The 18775-nt window shown below is 38.3% G+C and overlaps 1 protein-coding gene across 1 annotated transcript; it reads right to left on the reverse strand.

Annotated features, from left to right (window-relative positions):
* Nucleotides 1-1434: 1434 nt before the first annotated feature.
* kl-2 (dynein heavy chain 2, axonemal kl-2) lies at nt 1435-10606 on the reverse strand (the record flags this gene model as incomplete). The annotated part of the gene is made up of 4 exons (XM_070282736.1): nt 10506-10606; nt 10271-10396; nt 5570-8749; nt 1435-5516 (listed from the first exon to the last, which is right to left on the reverse strand). Coding segments are annotated over exons 1-4 (7489 nt in total), but the record flags the coding sequence as incomplete, so codon positions are not given.
* Nucleotides 10607-18775: the final 8169 nt, after the last annotated feature.

The following is an 18775-nucleotide window of genomic DNA, read 5'->3' on the forward strand; positions in this document are numbered from 1 at the left end:
GCTGCGCCGATTATTTCTAAGCGAAGAGCATCAACGGTCACTGCTGGAGTTTTGCTCTATGGAGTCCATCGAATGGCATTTTATTCCTCCTCGATCTCCGCATTTCGGTGGTCTGTGGGAAGCGGCTGTTAAAACCGCCAAGCACCATTTTTACCGAGCTGTCGGATCTGCAATTCTTGGATTCGAGGAGCTGCGAACGCTGCTGTGCCATATCTCTTTCAGAAAATCCTGCAGACCTTGATGTTCAGACCCCGGCTCATTTTTTAACTGGTGGTCCGTCAATCAGCTTTATCGAGCCTGATGTCACAAAGCTGAACTTCAACCGGTTGGACAGCTGGCAGTGCGTGTCTTTCCTGCAGCAGTCTTTCTGGTCCCGATGGAAGGAGGAGTACCTAAGCCTTCTCCAGCAGCGGTCCAAATGGCGCGCCTCCGGTCCTGCCTTGGCCCCGAACGATGTGGTGCTAGTTAAGGACGAGAATCTACCTCCGATGAAATGGCCGCTTGCGAGAATATTGGAGTTAATCCCTGGTCGGGATGGTATCTTTCGAGTGGCGGTGATAAAAACCTCATCTGGAATTACCAAGCGAGCAGTGACTAAGCTGTGCCTTTTGCCCCCTAAGGATGAAGTTGGAGTAGAAGCCCCAACTGGGGTTAGAATGTCGGGTCAAGCAGCAAGCAACTAATTTAAACACAACAATTAATTAGTAACTGATGTTTTGCTGGTCGCAAGCCGACTCTCTTTCGGCCGCTCGGCTTTGCTAATTCGGCGTTAGAGTTAGCGAGCATCCGCTCAGCCTATTCTGCAAGGTTGGCGCCACTCTCGTTCATCTTCTTACTGCGCTCGCATCCTAAATTGGATTTCCCATATTTTTCATATATCCTCATAAATCCTAATTTCATATGCGGCCTGAATAAAGTTTATAACGTTGAACCTAATTAAATTCTGTTTTTTTATTTACGGCATTGAAAACGCTCAATGACCAAACAACTAGAATTGAGCACTCCCTCTTTGGCGTTGTATATCCGGTTGTAACTACAGGGGTATATCAACTTCGGCTCCGCCCGAGTTAGCTTTCCTTGTTTCTTGTTTAAATTTTAATTTGTAAAATTTGATTTTATAGTGAATTGCTAATAAGATTCGGCCAACTATATCCAATACCACCGATAAGGAGAAATCACCTTCGGCTGCGACCGAAGTAATTTTTCTTTTTTTATTTAGACATGATACTAAGGTTTGATACTAATATACATATGATCCAAATTGTTTCGACACATTGAAATTGTTAAAAGCTTTCGCAAGCTATGTTTACATTTGCATACCGCATAATGTATCGTGAAATCGTAACTTTTGTATAGTATGTATACAAAACTAGATTAGGTTATCATGATACGTACAAATAATAAAATAAAATAAAATAAAAATAAAATACGTACATGAAGCCGGATTAGGAGCTTGTCCCTGCTTATCTAAAACAATACCTCCTTTTAGTATAAATTCGTACTCTTCTTCCACAAGTTTTCCAGCATTGGCAAGTATTTTTGCTGTCATATGAATTGAGAATAAAAGTTTATGGCGTTCAAAAAGGCCTCGGCACGTGTTACGGTAAACCGAATATGTATGATAATCGTTGATATTTTGTATGCGCTCGTGAACTAACTGATTACGCGGGCTCCGTTCAATGGACTGGGTAAATAAAAGAATGTAAGCCGCCAATGAAAACACATACATTGGATCAATTTTAGACATATCCATCAGAACGAAAAATAAAATAGCTGCACGTTCAGAAGCTGGTTTATACTCTTGACGGGCTGCATCAATTTCTACTTCAGTGACTTCGGCAATACTAAGAGACTCCTTGACCAATACAGACGTTTGACGGGATTTTTGTAGTGTGGAAAATAATTCATCATCGTCTAATAAAGACCCTCGGCTTTCGTTAAGTAAGCGCAGAATTTCATTATCCAAATCAATTAATGTTCTTTTGTTTCTTGCAATAGTTAAAACTAGCTCATCCTTTTGCTCTTCAAGTGCCGGCTTCTCTTTGCGGACAATTATTCCTAACAATTGTGCTTCAAGTCCATCTTGCTTTAAAGCAAAATTCACAATGGTAGTTTTAGAGGATATTTCGGGGGGATAATGGGGATTAGCTATCTTTGTTGTTATATAAAATCTAAATTGTTCATTGTATGAAATATATTTGTCATTAAATTTAATTAATTTTTCTCCGCTTTGAATGGTAAAACTTCGCCGAAGAATTGGATTTATAGCTTGATCCAAATATTCCCCTACATTTTGTAATAATACTGGTAAACCTTCTTTTAAAGCTCGTTCTAATTGTCTCAAGTAGTCAATAATACCAAAGTCTATAATTAAAAGTTGATTACGTTCTTCCATATTCTTAATCCAGTTATTTGCCTGCATTTGAGGATCTATTATTAAAGGCCAACGACTTCCTTGTGTTACTATTACACCGTTTTCAGTACTTAATTCATCCGCTGGAAGGCCTTGTATGTTCCACTCTCTTATTGAAACAGCGTCACAAAGAAAATTTGTAATTTTAAGCTCAGCAGTAGCTGGAATAAGAAGCTCTTTAATTAGCAATGTCCACTTTGTCACCAATTCCTCTCGATATTTTGTATCAAATGCTCCCAAGTACGACATAAATGCAATAGATAGCAAACAGTCTCCAGGAAGTTTTTCAAAAGCGAGGTCTAATTGAGCAACAGTTTCTATCCATCTTTCACGCTCGCCAGATAATGATTCCACTAATATAATGGCTCTCTCTAATTGCTTTCTCAGCCTTTCTTCTTTTGCACGCAGTTCATTTAAAAGTTCTGTTTTTTCGCTAAGCTGCCTATAGAGTTCCTCAATAACAGCTTGTAGCTCTTCAAGTTTTTTCTTTGCCGCTGCTAATGCTGCTTGTTTTTCCTCCAGGGACCTCATGGCATTATCCAATTTTTCTTGTTTTGGAGCAACTATTCGGTAGACCTTTCCATAGTTTTCTATTGCCATTATCCACTGCATTAAGGATTTACAAGCAAGTGATACAACAGCCACTTTATCGGGTTCTAGCTCTGGGTTCTTAGTATACATAGCAATGCGTTTTAATGTTTTATCAGATATATGATCCCGGTCGAAATTCTTTAAATCATTTAGAAAAGTCGATTCACTTAAAACTTTTTTAGCATTTTCCCAAGTTGGTTCTTTACCAAGTAAAATAAGAACTGCTTCCATAACTTTTTCTATTTTCATGGGTGGTCTTCCATACGACTTTACTTCTGAAATGTCTTTTTTATTCAATGCATCTAAGGCCTTTACGGCAGCGTCTATCATTGGCATAACTACCTCTAAATCAGCACGTGCTGTAGCTGCTAAATCAAGGCAAATAACTTCTTCGCGTCTTATAATAACGGCTTCGGCATCTACCTTTTCTTTTTGCTCAGTAGCTTCCGATTTTTGAATCTCAATCATTGTAATAAACTCTTCACACTCACGAGCAAGAACTTTAACCTGTTCGGAGCTAATTTTTAATTCGTCGGACATCAAAGACACCTTTTCTTGAGTTTCGGCGATTTTCGAGAGACCATTACGTAATCTGTTTGCTGCAGTTGATACTTCCAACCTTTTTTTTTCGAGGAGTTCTTTAAAACCACTTACAAGTTGTAAGTAATTAGGTGATGTTACATAATTGTACCGCTTCACTTCCAATAGCATAAGTTCAGACATTTTTGCAACACTAGAATGTATAATTGAAAATGCCTGAGCAATATCACGTCGAAGAACACTTTCAGTAGTCATAACTAAGCTGGCACGATGTTTTTCATCCTCTTTTCCAGGAACAACGACATTTAATTGAAAACCGTGCAAGAAATGAGAAGCTACTTCTAACAGAGCCTCTTGCGGCCAAAATCTAAACCAATTCGGAGTTGTAGAGCTTAACAATGAAGGATATTGCCTAATGTAGCTTCGAAAATTTTCGCCGATAGGACTAAAACATAGGGCTATATGCATGTAGTCCCGCACATTAAGCATAAAAAATGAATACATCGCTTCAGCTGTAAGTACTACTCCGGCTTTTTTTGCTGGCCGTTCCAATTCAGTTTTTAATTCATCAAATTCATCCGATTTAAAAAGATTTATTTCTCCAGTACTTAACATATTATTTATTATTTCTAAAAATGAAACTTCTGCTATTTGTTCACTGCTAAAAATGAAAATCGTCATTCGCTGTTTTATTCCAGTAACCTTGTATAAATTTTTTAAATCTTCTCGAAAATCGCTAGTTTTGTACTTCTTTGTGACTTCAATTTGAAATATTCCCATTTCTAAAATAAATGCCGCCAACTTAGCTAATACTTGGCGGCCAGATCCCCCTATTCCCATATTAAGAATGTGGCCCCTCGGCTGCGAAATTACTCTTAATATACGAACAACATGCTCAATTGCTTCTTTAAAAAATACTAAATTCATTCGAGTCATTCCAGGAAAGTTATTATATTCTTCAAGCTGGCCTTTCATATAAGACCTTAGTGAATCTATTTGAAAATCTTCATAATATCCTTGAGGGTGTGCAAAATCACCAAATAGAGGTGCAAGTTTTGAAGGACATAGACTATGGAATGTAACTTCAAAAAATTTGCCTAATGTATCATTAATACTATTCAAAAACCAAATTTGGTCGGCGTCGTCGACAAGTCGATCAGAAAATACTCTGAAACATTCATGAATCCATAAACGAAGAAAAAGGTTTTTTTTTGTTTGAAGAACCTGGGAACTGCGTAAAAGACCTTGAAAAACTTTAGAAATGTCTCTTAAATTAAAAAGATAGTGCGATTTGTTGGGAGTAGGTAACATTTTACCTATTACAGCAACGTATAAGTTAATTGTGCACAAAGTGATTGGAAGCCACATTTCCCGAACTTCATTAGTAAAGCCTTCCAGCTTTTGGCAAAGCATAGTACCAAAAATTCTGACAATTGTATCCTGAGTAGGAAAAGTCAAATTTAATAAAACAAACCGGCTTTGTGTTCGGGGGGATATGGTTTGTCTTCCGCCTCCAGGCGGACCCATTGCCGCCATTAGTAATGTATTTTGAACAAAAATTTTTTGTTGTGTTTTTCTGTTGAACCAATATTTATAATCAATCCACTGTCGTATAAGTTCTAAGGGTGGTTGAGATCCATATGTGTCTTTTGCAGGCATGTTAAAGTCATCCATAAAACATATCATTCGTTTACCACCTATAGGCACGAATTGTGTTTTAGTGCGTTTTTCAGTACGATTTTCAATAGATTCTTGTAAGCCAGCTGCTGTAGTTTGAGCCGACATATTTACTGAAAGCACACAAAATTTATTTTTGTCACATGCTTCCATGACACTAACTGCGGTTGAAGTTTTTCCTGTGCCAACATTGCCGACCAGCATGACTGGATATTCTTCAGCTAAAAGTTTTGATACAACATACTCGTAGCGAACTGTATCTCCTGTAGGTACAATTATCTTATAAAAAGGCGACCTAATGAATAATTATTGTCTAAGCAATCGGAGACCATGTTTTAAACTACTTACTCTTCATCGAATCTCCAAGTACTAGAAAGTTTGGAATCCCATGGCAAAAATGTTCTTTCTTGTGGATCTACAAAGTAATCATAAACAGTATCTTTTATAGGAAAACAGCTTTCAATTTCTCGGATAAAGCTGTCAAGTTTTAAACGACTATCTTCATCAACGCTGGAACAAATCGACCATACAAGAGAAAACATAAACCATAACCTAGTCATTTCTTCTAGTAATTCCATGTTATTTGCATTAATGCCGTTTTGCTTAGTTCCAAATATTTCAAGTAATTTACAGAGAGACATAACCCCATTTAGCTCATTAGTTTTGACGGGCTCTTTACAACGAGACCTCTTATATTCAAGAATTTTCGCAAGCATATAATCAAAATGAAATCGTAAAAAGTCTGCATATTCCCTAATCTTTTGACGCTGCAACCATGAGTTTACATAAGGCCTCCATCCCCAATCATTATAGTCATTGTATACCATACCACAACGAGAAACCGTCGCAGGTGATGCTACAGCTAAATCGCCAACTTCAAAAAGAAGAGATACTTGCGCCGGCATAGTTATACGTTCACTATTTACCAAAGTAAGAAGCTTATTGTCATCCATAACTGAATTCATATTTTCAATCCAAACTGCATCAACAGGCCCATCAAATAACAACCATTTGAGCATTGGATCTTCATCCGCGCAAATAATTCTCATTATAGAACTAAGTACACCATCAAGCCATTCCCCAGTCGATAAATTATATTCTCCATATAGTTCAGCTAAATTTAAAGCTTTTGGATTTACCGGATAGACAGTTACAGCCTCCCAACCTTGGTAGCGTTGTGCATTCATTTTACAAAACGCTCCTTGCAACATTCGCCATGTAACAGATTTGGCTGTTCCAGTATCACCGATAATCATAACCGAGTGTCTAGAATTTTTAGTCTCGAAAAGCTCTATAACCTTTTTGACAGCTATTTGCATTGGTTGAAGAGTAGCTTCTTTAAACTCTTCGTGTATAGCCACATTAAATTCGCTATAGTCAATAATCGGTAGACTTACCCCTGGAAAAATGTCCGACATAATTCCATTAAACAGCGGCAAATCATTTGCTGTTAAGCGGGCCACGTTCATATCTTTCATTGCTAAATAAACTATTTCTTCCTCATTAGTTGTAGGTAGTTGGCGGCGTTTACGCCCCGCATACCGTAGGAGTGCGACCATAGATCGTAACCCAAAGTCGTAGTGGTACTGCTTAGATAGTTGCTGCTTAGCCAACTCATAGAGGGTAAATACTTTTCGAGCCAAATTGCGAGTATTGGTAAATCCGTCAGAAAAAAGTAAGTTTTCGGCAATTATTATATTATCTGGTACCATCATAGAAATGGGTCGAAACATGGATTTCAGGTTGTCAGGAAGCTCCGTTCGCCCAGCATACCCAGGATTCATGGTAATAAATAGCCCAACTGTATGCTTTAACCTAATCATTTGGCCTTCAAACATAAACTCTGTTAATTTAGCTGACAATGCGGCCATGATAGACATTATTTGCTGGGCAACAACTGAAAGTACTTCAATATTAATTCGATTAAATTCATCGAAGCAGCCCCAGCAACCACTTTGAGCTAATCCAGAAAAATTTTTACCAATGCTTTTATAGTCTAAGCCCTCTGAGCAATTGGTTACTATAACCCACATTCCTAAAGCTTTTCCTAAATCTTTAACTGTTTCTGTTTTACCAGTACCTGCTGGCCCTTTCGGACTCCCTCCTCGATGTAAATGAAGTGCGGTAGTCAAGGTTATGTAGCATCTATCAGTTAACGGTGTTATTACAAGTCTTCCTGAATTACCTGTGTATTCATAACCATACCAATGTTCTGTATTTGTTTGCCGAATTACACAAAGTTCAGACTCTCGATGCCAATAAAATCTTAATTGCGAAAACCATTCAAAATGACCTGTGTCCTTGCAATTTGCCTTATACATTCTTTCTATAACGTCACGTCCATGTATTTCTATGGTGATTAATGTATTCACTTTAAGACGCATTATTTTCGTAAGATCCTTTCGACTCATTTCCGATAACTTTACAAGAACTTTAATCTGTTTTTTTTTAAGCTTACGAAGGGGTTTTTTTTGATCAACCATACTGCAATGAATGAGACTACGAGTGCATTCTGTGGTCCATTGTATCTGTGCTGTGGTAAGAACCATTTGTCCTGGCCATAAGGATATCCATTTTTCTCTATTACCAATTAGCTTTTTAAGCGATCCTCGGGTTAACTTCAGCAATTCTTTCATAACGGCAAACATATACTCTTCAACTTGCTTGAGCCAACGCTCCGAGGGGCCGTCAATGTAGAGGACTTGTAAAAACTCAACAAACTCTCCATCGTCAGCATACATACCAGTAGCTTGCCATCTGCTAAGCGTTTTTCCAACACGCTTAAGTTCTAATTTATATAAGTTATCAAAAAGTTTTTTTAAATGGGTTTGAACAAGGTCTGGTCTTTTGGCATTTCCTAAGATTTCTAACAAGTCATCATTTGAAATAAAATAAAATCGGGGAAACAACTGACGCTTAGCTTCAAGGTATATCTCTAAAGCTCTTTGAATTAGTTCTAATCTTTCATCCATGCGGTTAAAACGATTTAATAGAAAAGGTGGAGGTCGTAAATGAGTAGATTTAACGGCTGTCTTCGCCTGAAACATTTTACTAGATATTGTACGAAATTCTTCAGTTATTGTTGCAAATCGTTTAGCCTCATCTGGAAGTTGCTTTCGTATGTCATCACCTTGAAATATATTTTCTAAATAAAGCCATTGCCTTTGAACGGTTAAACCCTTCTCCAGTGTCTCGCTAATGTATGATAACGTTTTCTCCCAATAATCAACAATATTAATAAAGGGTTCGACAAAACGGGTAGCCTTCATAGCAGAAATCTGAACCATATGCTCTTCGAGGAGCTGAAAACAATCATCAACATTTTTAATTCGATAAATACCATCATGGTAAAATGCCATTTCGAAGCCTTGTTTTTTCCAAATTGAAGCAATTGTTTTTATTCCATTTTCAATTTGCAATTCCATTGTAGCTGCATTAGAAATATCTTGAATGTCTTCCGAAAAGGCTTGAAAATCCAAATTAATAATCAGCTCCAAAGTAAAATTTTTTGAATTTTCGTCAAAATCGCTGCATTGAGAAAAAAAAAAAAATTATATAAAAGTGTGTTTTAAAAAAATAAAAAAAAAAGTCTTCGCAATTTTCACCAATAAAAAGTTTTGGAACTCATTAGATGATGCTGCTCCGAAAACCGGTACATTCGCGGCGCTGCGCCCCTCCCGACTCCTTCTGCCTCGCGGCTAGACCTCTCTGATTCCCGTACTGATCGTTAAACCGCTGCTTGACCGCTTTAGTTCCTCCCTAACCCCTTTTTCTTGACTTCACTCCCGAGCACCTGTCTTGGCGTGTGGGGAGACTAAATCTCCTCACAGAGCGCAGACCCACTTTAAGATAACGCGAGACCACTTTAAGAGAACAGTCAGCACCCCGCAAGATTTTAGTGATTTTTATACCCTACAGAGGGTAATATAATTTTGTCGCAGTGAAGACGACATCTCCGACCCTATAAAGTGTATATATTCTTGATCAGAATCACCTAATGAGTTTATATGAGCACGTCCGTCTGTATGCTATTAATATGTCTGTCCGTCTGTTTTTGGTAAAAATACCAACGTTGCAGATATACTTATATACATACACCTTCTAATGTAAACTAGCTTAAATTCAACGCCAACATGCTCGCTTACTTGAATTTTATTTTCCCCACTAACTAAAGCCAACATGCGTGCGAACATCATTTTTCGATTAATTTTCAAACAATCAACATGTCAATGGACAACGACAGCAGCCCTGTAATCTGCTTATTAAAAAAAGAAAAGAAAATTAAGCGAAAAAAGGAAGCACAGTATGTGAATGAAGGAATGGTATGCAAAGCTGCTATAATACATAAATACGAATTTTTTAAAGGAGTTGCATGAAACGTCTCCTATGGATTTAAAAAACTTTCTTCAAATGGAAAGTTCTACATATGAAAAACTGTCAAATTTAGTAGAGCCTGAAATACGAAGACAGGTTACACAAATGCGTCAGGCAACAAGCGCAAACGAACGCCTTTCAGCGACTTTGCGTTTTTTGGCTAGCGGCCAAAGTTATAAAGCCCTGAAATTCTTAACAGGAATTTCTCCACAGAGCTTAGGGCGCATAATAATTGAAACAGATATTGAAATAGAGCGATAATTAAAATGCAAATTAATTAATTAATGCTATTAATTCTTTATATTTTTCGAGTAGCACTTCCGATCCATTATTACGCAAATGTTTGTTTTTGTATGCATCGCTTTTGGCGTGCCATAACGCAGGCTCATTTTTTAGGCAATAAATAAAATGCAGCAGGAACTTTTAGGCCATTATTAATCCATTCGGCCATTGAAAATGTTGTGTTCTTGTTGAGTTATATTTCAGACTGACTTTTTTATATGCGAAGCTTACAGATTTACCAGATTCTTAAAGTACTACATAGGTGTATAGGTGTATAGAATGGAGAAATACAAACAGATGTGAAATTGACAATGTATAACACATCTCCTCCCTTAATTATGAACGAATAGGATTTTTACGTTTTCGGAAATCCTTGGGCTTAAAACGATCTACTTCATAGCGAACACGACTTCTTTGGCGAACTGGTATGCCGGATGAAAGTCGTGCTGGTTGTTTTTGCCTTGGTTGTTGGTTCGATGACGTGGAGCTCTCGGGTGGCTCAGGTTCAGAATGACGTTGCTGAACGGTTCACGGAGTTAGTGGTTCATCTTCTTGTTGTTGTAGTGGTTGATCTTGTTGTTGTAGTGGATGATTTGAAGAGGGCGGAATATCCGGGATCCAAAAGAACTCTGAAGGTTTTTCGATTGAGCTGCTTGCTGAGAACTTCGGTTTTAACTGGTTGAAATGGCGCTTGATATAACCATTTGTGGTGCGAACGAAGAAAACCATTTTTCCAATTGGACGGTCAATAGAGCCTTCAATCCACTTTTCTCCCCTTGCATAATTACGAGCGTAGACCATTTGATTTGGGACGTACTTGGTAACTGATAGCTTGGCTTCGACAGGCTGCTCGAAAAGTTGACTTAGTACAGTACGGACTGAACGACCATGGATTAACTAGGCGGCAGATTTTCCGTATGAATTTGGAGTGAACCTGTAGGAAGCAAGGTATTTAGTAACTGCTGCTCGGACTGGTATACCGTCTTTGAGGTTTTTCTTGACAGAGAATTCTGAACGAAATTCTCTGCTAATCCATTGGATGCTGGATGGAACGGTGCTGTCGTAATGTGTTTTATTCCATGAAATTTGCAGAATTCCTCAAATCCGTCAGTCGTAAGCTGCGGACCGTTGTCGCTGACCATGGTTTTTGGATATCCTTCGATGGCGAATAACGATGATAGTGCAGCGATCGTGTTAGCGGTTGTAGTGGCACTACAAATGGGAACTGCGAGAAAGCGTCTACACAGATTAGCCACATGGAATCGAATATTGGGCCGGTGAAGTCGATATGGATTCGCTCCCATGCTGTTGTAGCTGCAGGCCAACTTTGGTTCTCTTTATTAGGAGCAGGATTGTTGCACTTGCAGATGCTGCATGACTGAGTAAGGCTCTTTATGTCTGCGTCGATTAGAGGCCACCAAACATGTTGTCTAGCTAGCTACTTTATTCGAACAATGCCCCAATGTCCTTCGTGTAACAGTTTCAGGATACGCGCTTGAAGAGTTACTGGAATAACTACACGACTGGCATCTGTGTGTAGGCAAAGAAATTTTTTGTTGATTGTGAGGGCAAATTTTCGATTAAAGTATGGTGATAATGCTTCCTCGCCTTGCTAAAGTTTCTCTGGCCATCCTACAGTAACATACCGTAAGACTTGTTTGAGAAGTTTGTCCTTCTCGATGTGGTTGCCAATACTTTCGGCCGTGTATTGGTGAAAACGTTTACTCTGAATATTATAGAAAGTCCCTCTTTTTCGATTTGGCTGTACTTAACCTGATGCTTGTCAAGCGTTTTGGATGCGAAAACAATAGGTCTCTCCTTGCCACCATGTTGGATATGAGAAAGGACTACACCAATACCAAAAGATGATGCATCCGTCACTCGATATGAGCTAGCTGAGTCGCGTTGATAATATGGGACTTCAGGGCTGTAAAAGCTTGTTGTTGTTGCGGCCCGAAAAGGGATGCTAAATTTTTTCTACGAAGTTGGTTTAAAGGAGCGGCCAACTGAGAATAGTTCGGTATAAAGTTGCAATTAATTAATAGTAATTAACTTTACCCATGAATGCTTCTAATTGCTGCAGATTAGAAGGCGGACGCAACAGTTTAACAGCCTCCAAGCCTGAGCTGTATGGAAGAATCTCTTGAGCGCTGTTTCTTCGTCCTAAGTACTCAATTTCGTCCTTGAAAAAAAAGCATTTCTCCTTTTTGCATCTAATACCGTTCTCACGAAGAATACTGAAAACTTGGTCGATTCGCTTTAGATGTTGCTCGCTTGTAGGTGCTGAGATATTGATGTCATCTAAGTAGTTTTCACATCCTTCTACTCCTTTTAAAAGCTGTCCAAATACCTTTGGAAGATCGCTGGAGCACTGGCAATCCCAGTGCTTGATCGGCTTCCAAATTCCGGCTTGTGTAATTCTGTCTGCTTCAGCTCTGAATCCATTTGAAATGATATAACTTTGCCCTGTATTTCAAGATCTATAAGAATCTTGTTCTCTTGACACTTGACTTGACCTGTAACACTGTTTACAGCTTTAATCTTTTCGATTTCGTTTTTTTCGGATTTGCGGCTTTTTTGCATTTGCCATTTACTTTTGTCTTGCTTCGACATGCATACAACAGCTATATGTCCTTTTCTACCGCACTTGTGACATACGGGATCGCGAAACTTGCACTTCTCTCTGGCATGATTGTGTCCACAACCAGAGCATGATTTTAGCGAACTTTTGTTTGATTTGGCATCACTTTCACCACCACCAAGAAACGATTTCTTTGTGTAGGTGTGAACTGCGTTTCTTGGGTCTTGCTTTGATACTATTTCTTTGAGGGCTGCCACGGTTTTTTTTGTTGTCTCATAGGTTTCTGCAACCATAAGCACATCTTCAAGAGTTGGCTGGGACTTCTGAAGAGCAGATGCACGGACGGCATCGTATGGGGTATGTACTATGATCTGATCTCGAATAATTTCATTTACATAGTTAGAAGAACAACCGTTGGCATTACAGACGAATTGGAATTCCCGAGCGATGCCGCGCAAGTCGGCTTCCCACTCTCTGTGTGTTTGTGAATGCTTCATCTCCCTTTTAAAACACTTATAGCGAGCAGCAACAACGTGTCGTTTTGTTGTAAAATGTTCCGTTAACTTGTCTGTGAGTTCCTTGCATGTATACGTGTTCAAATTGTTGCTCCCGAACAGATTTTTCAAAAGTTCGAATATGTTTATGCCACACCACGAAAGAAAACAAACCTTTTGCTTTATTTCTGCACTAACCGAATACGCGTTAAAATGCTGGGTTTAAATGGGTTTAAAATGCATGATTGCATTGCGAACGTCGGCGAGTGCAGACGTGCTTTCTTTTTGCCTTCTTATCGTGCAACGAAAATTAAACAAAAACTAAGCATAGTGCAGTTGCACTAGTTGCTCTAAACAAAAATACACAGTGGGCGAAAAGACGCTTAGTGCGATGAACTTCGTACTTTTTGTGTAAATAAAAATAAGAAAATCAAAAACATTAAGTTATGAGTGAATTCGACACTCATACGGTGCTCCAACGTCAGCAAGAAGAGCGTCGACTCTCTTTGCTACGTAACAACGCATACCACTCATTCGTGTCAACGCAAGACAACGCGACCGCAAACCCAACAAAAAATAACCAACCGCGATCAATAACCCCAAGCCCGAGTAATGAACTCAATCCAACATCGCAAGGAAGGGCTCGTTCTTGCTCTACTGCGCTCTCGTTGGATAAAACCACCTTCCCTCATGCCTACCTGCATAGCCACGGTCACCAGTACAGTGACGTCATTAGCAACCGTAACGGCAACTATTACAACAACTACAATGGTATCGACTGCTCGCGCAATACCATCTACTGTAGTAACGGAAACTGCTGTGCAAGCAAATAATGCAGCACCTTACACCAGCGTGCTCTCTTCAAAACAACGTTCGGCCGTACAGACTGGTATGGATCGCAACATACAAATAAAACGTAAGCTTAGCCCGCAGAACTCTAGACTTGGTAAATCCGCTAAAAAAAGCTCGAGGCACCTCAAACCAATCTACAATAGAGAAGCCCATAGAAGCAATCAGATTTGCTTTTTTGGCAGATAAATCCGATGATATACCTCCTGAAGACATCGTAGGAGACAACAAAAAGCCTAAGCCGCCGCCGATTTACATTCGAGAGAACAGTTCGAATGCTCTCGTAAACTCGATACTGAATCTAATAGGACCAGACAATTTCTACATAATTCCATTAACAAAGGGAAATATTCATGAAACTAAAGTTCAGACTAATACGGAAGTAAACTACAGAATTTTGTCGAAGTATTTAAACGACAATAATAAAAACTTCTACACGTACCAATTAAAAAGCAGCAAGGGCCAGCAAGTAGTACTAAAAGGTATCGAGCCGGAAGTAACACCAGATAAAAATACAAGAGCACTGATGGAGAAAGGTTTTAATGTAAAAAATGTTATTAACATTTTGAATAGAGAAAGAAAGCTTCAACCTCTTCTCAAGGTAGATCTTGAACGCGAAACCAAATCCAAGCCTCTGAAAAAAAATGAAGTGCATCCAATCTATACTCTCCAGTTCTACTACACCGCTGAATTACGGTAGAAGAACCGCATAAAAGAAATGGACCGGTGCAGTGTAATAATTGTCAGGAATATGGCCACACAAGGTCTTATTGCACGCTTCGTCCAGTATGCGTTGCTTGTGGAGACCTTCATGAATCTCACAAATGCCCAAAAAATAAAGAGGATCCCAGCAGCAAAAAGTGCGGAAACTGTGGAGGCAACCATACGGCTAACTACAGGGGCTGTCCAGTCTACAAGGAACTGAAAAGTCGTACACACCAAAGAGTGACCACTGCTCACTCACATACACCACCTATGAAATCTACAAGTAATGTCTTCACCCTTCAGCTGTTAAATCTTTAGCCAATAATGAGGTCACCGACAAATCCGCAAGCTTTGCAACTTCTCTAAAATTGGGTCTTAAAAGTACCGCTCCCACCAATCCAAGATCATCAGTTTCCCCTCATCAACCAGAAGAACAGTCTACGAACAAACTTGAAACAATAATATGTAATCTTCAACAAAGTATGATGGAGTTCATGTCATTCATGCAGACAACTATGCAAGATCTTATGCGAAACCCGAACGTTTTGATTGAGCTGCTTGTATCTCAAAAACAGACTAAATAATCAATGGCTCCACTCCATATATCACTGTGGAACGCCAACGGCGTCTCACAGCGCAAACTCGAGTTTACTCAGTTCCTTAATTATAACCATATCGATGTAAAGCTACTCGCAGAAACTCATCTCACAAATAAATATAATTTTCAAATCGAGGCTATCTATTCTACAACACGAATCACCCAGGCGGGAAAGCTCATGGAGGCACTGGGATTCTGATTAGAAATCGGATTTAGAAGATGATTAGAAGAGACCTTGCAGAGAAGGAGACATCTCCGACCCTTTAAAGTATATATATTCTTGATCAGGATCACCTCCTGAGTTGATATGAGCATGTCCGTCTGTCTGTCTGTCTGTTTCTACGCGAACTAGTCTCTCAGTTTTAAAGCTATCGACTTGAAACTTTGCACACACCCTTCTTTCTTTTGCACGCAGTATATAAGTCGGAACGACCGGGATTGGTCGACTATATCCTATAGCTGCCATATAACTGATTGATCGGAAATGGTATAACGGTGTTAATGGTTGGTTTTTTTTAGAGTTAGAAAGTTCAAATTTGACATGAGAACTATTTTTGGCAAAACATTACGAAGTGCTAAATTTCATAAGGATCGGGCGACTACGTCCTATAGCTGCCATATAACTGAACGATCGGAAATGACCCAACTTTTGTATTTTTGAAGATAGAAAGCTGGAACTTGGTACAGATTTTAGTTTAGGTCAGTTCATCCAACCTACCAATATGAAGATAGAAATTTTTGAATTTTTTGAAGATAGAAAGCTGGAACTTGGTACAGATTTTAGTTTAGGTCAGTTCATCCAACCTACCAATATATCCGATGTTTGCTAAATATATCCGGTTTTAACTGCAAGGGTTTATCAACTTCGGCTCCGCCCGAAATTAGCTTTCCTTTCTTGTTATTTATTTTATTATTTCTTTATTACTTAAAAAATTGTATATTATTAATCATTTTTCTCTTTTTCCAGCTTTCTATCTTCAAAAACCCGAAAGTTGGGTAAATTCAGCTTAAAGGCAGCTAAAGGATATCAGTCGGTCATTCCCTTTGAAATTTGGTGGGTCGTATTTATTTTTCCAAAAATAGCTCCTATGTTAAATTTGAAATCTAAAAACCATAGCTCGGAAATAACTGTTAACCGATTGCTGGGGTCTCAAAATAAGTGTTGTTTAATGAGTCTTAGATCAAAAAGTCTGAGAGCAACGCTTGGCTTTGTTCGTATACAAATTTTGTTCTCGCTCAAATATCGACTGTAGGGATATAACAATGTCCCTGGAGTAAAACACCAATACTTTATACTTATAATACTAATGCTTATTCCAATTTCTTTATTTGTTCTGACTAGATCCGCTTCGGATCGCTGCTGGTGTTGGACTGACTCCGCTCTCAACTCGTGATCAGCATCAACCCTCTTCACTCTCTGAAAGAGCAATGAGAGCGATGAGAGCACAAGAGAGAGAGAGAGAGCCAGAACCGACAACAGGCAACGACACCGACTTAAACTAACAACAGCTTACAGTTATGCAATACACTTATAATTATTATATGTATATATACCCTAAGTAGCAATCCTGCTACAATTCGGCCGTCCTGACATTTAAAGATCCCCTGCTGATCTTGTGATATTTTTCAATTGATTCTTACATCTATTTGACTTAGATACTATTAGTTATTTATTTACAAAAGTTTACATAGTATTTGAGCTTAATCTTCGCTTACCTATCCAATGTTTTATGTTCTGACTACTCCAAACATTAATTAAATACCTGTCATTTCCTAAAATTTTGTCTATTACAAATGGACCCTTATGTTTGCGTATTAACTTTCTTGCAACGCCAACGGTACAATCAAAATTCTTAACCACGATATAATCTCCTACCTTGTATTTTAAACTCGCATTCTTTTTCTCATTGTAATTTCTTTCGTTGTCTTTCTGCAACTTTGTTTGACACTCTGTTCCTTTTTTCCTAATTTCGTCCAAATTCCTAACATTATCAGTATTATCTAATTCTTTTAACTTTTTCCTTAATTCATGTATAATTTTTCCTTTTTGTGGAATTCCAAATAACATTTGGCTCGGCATTTGCGCAATGCTTCTCTGCTTTGTATCGTTTAACGAAAACTCAACATCCTCAATAACTGTATCCCAATGAAATCCCTTTTCTGAGTCTGCCAATTTCGCTATCATCGGTCCTATTATTCGATTAATTCTTTTTACCTGACCATTAGCTTGAGGTATTTTTACGTGCTTAACATTATAGTCTTCGAGAATCTGAAAATCCTCAGATGTAAAACAACTGCTCCTATCCGAGACGATACAAGTTGGTCTACTATATGATCTAAAATAATCATTCAATGCTATAATAACTTCCTTTGTGTTTGTTGTTTTTGTTGCATATAACCTAACATATTTTGTACACCCGTCTATGACGACAAAAAGATGTTTATTTGACTTTCCCTTATCCACTGGCCTGTAGTGATCAACATGTATTATCTCAAATGGTACATTCCCTTTTGGAATGCTGTGTAATAATCCTTCTCCTTTTCCTGACTTTGGTGAAAACGCTACACACCCCAAACAATTATCAGTATGCCTAACAAGTGACCTAACTCATTGTGATATTTATACATTATCTTGTCTTCCATTTCTTAACATAAAACAGCAATTTTGCATAATTTCCTTTCCTATAAATTACCCCATTTTTCATCTAAAACATTTTGTCTTTCGCCTGACATATAACTAAATTGTCTTTTAAAATTCACCGTTTCTTCTACACATATGTTCGTATTCCTACTTAAAGCATCTACATGTTGCATAAGCTTTCCCGACTTATGAACTAACTAAAAATCATACTCGAGTAACTCTAACGCCCACCTAGCAATACGACGGTTAAGTTCTATTCTGTTTAACGTCAACGTCAATGAATTACAATCAGTAACAATTCTAAACCGCCTACCTTGCACATAAATTCGAAACCTTCGTAGAGCATAAATAATGGCTAACGTTTCAAGTTCAAAGCCATGATATTTTGCATCATCTTTCGTTGTAGCTTTCGAAAAATAAAATATAGGATGCAATTTCTTGTCCTCTTTCCTGTGTAAAAGTAATGTACCAAAACAAGGTGCACTTGCGTCTGTATGTAGTTCTACCTCATCCTTATAATAATATAAACCTAGTACCGGTGCTTCTATGAGCTTCTTTTTTAGCATTTCAAAACAATCTAACTCTTTTTCTTCAAACACGAATTCTTATTTTCTTATTTTAACAAATCATATATTGGTTTTGAGATCCTCGAAAAATCCGTTATGAATCTTCTAATGTATGATCACAATCCTAAAAAGCTTCTAACTCCATGCACTTTATTGGGGACTGGAAAATCTCTGATGGCTTCAATTCCTTTATCGTTTGCCTGTATTCCTTTGCTCGACACCAAAAACCCTAAGTACTAAACACTCGCTAGTAAAACTCGCATTTATCCATTCTTAGTTCTAATTTGTTCCTTGCTCATCTTTCGAAAACTTCTTTAAGTACACTCCCATGCTCTTCAATTTCTTTACTTGCGATCATAATATCGTCCATGTATATAACCACTTTTCCTTCTCTTATCATGTCAAGTAGCAATCCTGCTACACGACCAATATTTTCTGTTCCCAATTGCCCTGTTCTTTCCACG

The sequence above is a fragment of the Drosophila bipectinata genome, unplaced genomic scaffold, assembly GCF_030179905.1.
Source record: "Drosophila bipectinata strain 14024-0381.07 unplaced genomic scaffold, DbipHiC1v2 scaffold_253, whole genome shotgun sequence".
NCBI classification, from domain to species: domain Eukaryota; kingdom Metazoa; phylum Arthropoda; class Insecta; order Diptera; family Drosophilidae; genus Drosophila; species Drosophila bipectinata.